Source organism: Myotis davidii, unplaced genomic scaffold, assembly GCF_000327345.1.
Source record: "Myotis davidii unplaced genomic scaffold, ASM32734v1 scaffold1497, whole genome shotgun sequence".
Taxonomy (NCBI): Eukaryota; Metazoa; Chordata; class Mammalia; order Chiroptera; family Vespertilionidae; genus Myotis; species Myotis davidii.
In genome coordinates this window covers 1009470-1011109 of record NW_006290147.1, presented here as the reverse complement: position 1 = coordinate 1011109, position 1640 = coordinate 1009470, and the positions used below count along the sequence as shown (strand labels likewise).

At 63.4% G+C, this 1640-nt stretch overlaps 1 protein-coding gene across 1 annotated transcript; it reads left to right on the top strand.

The window, feature by feature from the left end:
• Positions 1-212: 212 nt before the first annotated feature.
• Positions 213-1511, top strand: LOC102766527 (HLA class I histocompatibility antigen, B-82 alpha chain). Its single transcript, XM_015563568.1, has 3 exons — positions 213-385; positions 541-810; positions 1029-1511. Exons 1-3 carry the CDS (start codon positions 313-315, stop codon positions 1463-1465), a joined length of 780 nt encoding a protein of 259 aa, XP_015419054.1. The 5' UTR covers positions 213-312; the 3' UTR covers positions 1466-1511.
• The last annotated feature ends 129 nt before the right edge of the window (positions 1512-1640 follow it).

Below are 1640 nucleotides of genomic sequence, written 5' to 3'. Positions count from 1 at the left end.
AGGGCGGAGACTGAAGCGGGAAACTCAGTGTTGGGGAGTCCCCACCTCCCCCTCAGTTTCATTTCTCCTCTCACAACCTGTGCGGGGCTTTCCTTCCTGGATACTCGTGACGCGGTCCCAGTTCTCACTCCCACTGGATGTCAGGTGCGACAGAAGCCAATCAGGGTCACTTCCGTATCCAGTTAGAAGTCTCTGCGGACTCACCAGTTCTCGGACTCCCCAGTTCTCGGACTCCCGAGGACTCGGACTCCCGAGGACGCGGACTCCCGAGGACGCGGACTCACAGACTCCCCAGACCAGAAGGATGCCAGGATGCCGGTCATGAGGTCCCAAGCCCTCCTCCTGCTGCTCTGGGTGCCCCTGGCCATGACGGAGACCTGGGCGGGTGAGTGCGGGATCAGGAGGGACCGGCCTCTGCGGGGAAGCAGTTAGGGGACCTGGCGGGGGGAACCCCGGGAAAGGGCGTCTCCACCACACCCCAGACCCCACCCCGTCCTGACCCCTCTCATCTCCGTCCTGTCCCCCTTTCCCGGCCCCCAGGCCCTCACTCCCTGAGATATTTCTACACCGCCCTGTCCCGGCCGGACCAGCCAAGACCCCGCTTCGTCATCGTGGGCTACGTGGACGACACGCAGATCGAGCGGTTCGACAGCGACTCCGAGGGGCCGAGAGCGGAGCCGCGGGCGCCGTGGATGGAGCAGGTGGAGCCGGGCTATTGGGACAGGAGCACCCGGAACGCCAAGGACTCCGCACAGACTTTCCGAAGGAACCTTCACAACCTGCGCGGCTACTACAACCAGAGCGAGGACGGTGAGCCAGGCGGGTTCGGGACCCGGCCACGACCCTCATCCCCACGGACGGGCCGGGGTCACCCCAAGTGTCCGAGTTCGAGTTTCACCCCCCTCCCCCCATACACACACCCGGGAGGAGCCCGCGGGGATTTGATCGGGTTTCACTTTCAGTTTAGGTTCCATCTCTGAGGGTGGGGCGGGGCTAAGGGGAAGGGACTGACATCCGGGCGGGGTCAGGGTCTCACACCCTCCAGTTGCTGTTTGGCTGTGACATGGGACCAGACGGCCGCCTCCTCCGCGGGTACCACCAGTACGCTTACGATGGCACCGACTACATCGCCCTGAACCAGGACCTGAGCTCCTGGACCGCAGCCGACATGGCTGCTCAGATCACCCAGCGCAAGTGGGAGGAAAATGGTGAGGCCGAGGAAAGGAGACACTACCTGCAGGATGACTGCCTGGAGTTGCTCAGCAGATACCTGACGATGGGGAAGGAGACTCTGAAACGCACAGGTACCCGGGGCCTGGGCCTCCCTCCTCTCCCCTGGGGCTGGGGCTCCACAAGGAGACAGGACACAGGGTCAGTGTCAGACCCCCCTCCTGTGGGCCAGGAGACTGAGTCCGCCTGGCTTTTCAGATCCAGTGACGCCCTCCCTTCTCTCAGGGACACCTAGGGGTGCAGTCTCTCAGGGACAATTAGAGGGGAGACCAGCCTGAAGGAACTGAGCAGTGGTTCCCATTGGCCCTGCAGTGGCTCTGGGACCCATGGGGACTTGCTCTCTCAGGCCCTGCTTCCTGCCCCTCACCCAGTGTATCTGAGGTCTGATCCTGACTTTTCTGAGTCCTCTG

Bases quoted from the DNA above. Each gene is read 5' to 3' on its own strand.
- LOC102766527 (XM_015563568.1), top strand. From the start codon at position 313: ATGCCGGTCATGAGGTCCCAAGCCCTCCTCCTGCTGCTCTGGGTGCCC. The intron at 386-540 runs GTGAGTGCGGGA...CCCGGCCCCCAG, and splicing joins CATGACGGAGACCTGGGCGG to GCCCTCACTCCCTGAGATAT. The intron at 811-1,028 runs GTGAGCCAGGCG...GGGCGGGGTCAG, and splicing joins CTACAACCAGAGCGAGGACG to GGTCTCACACCCTCCAGTTG.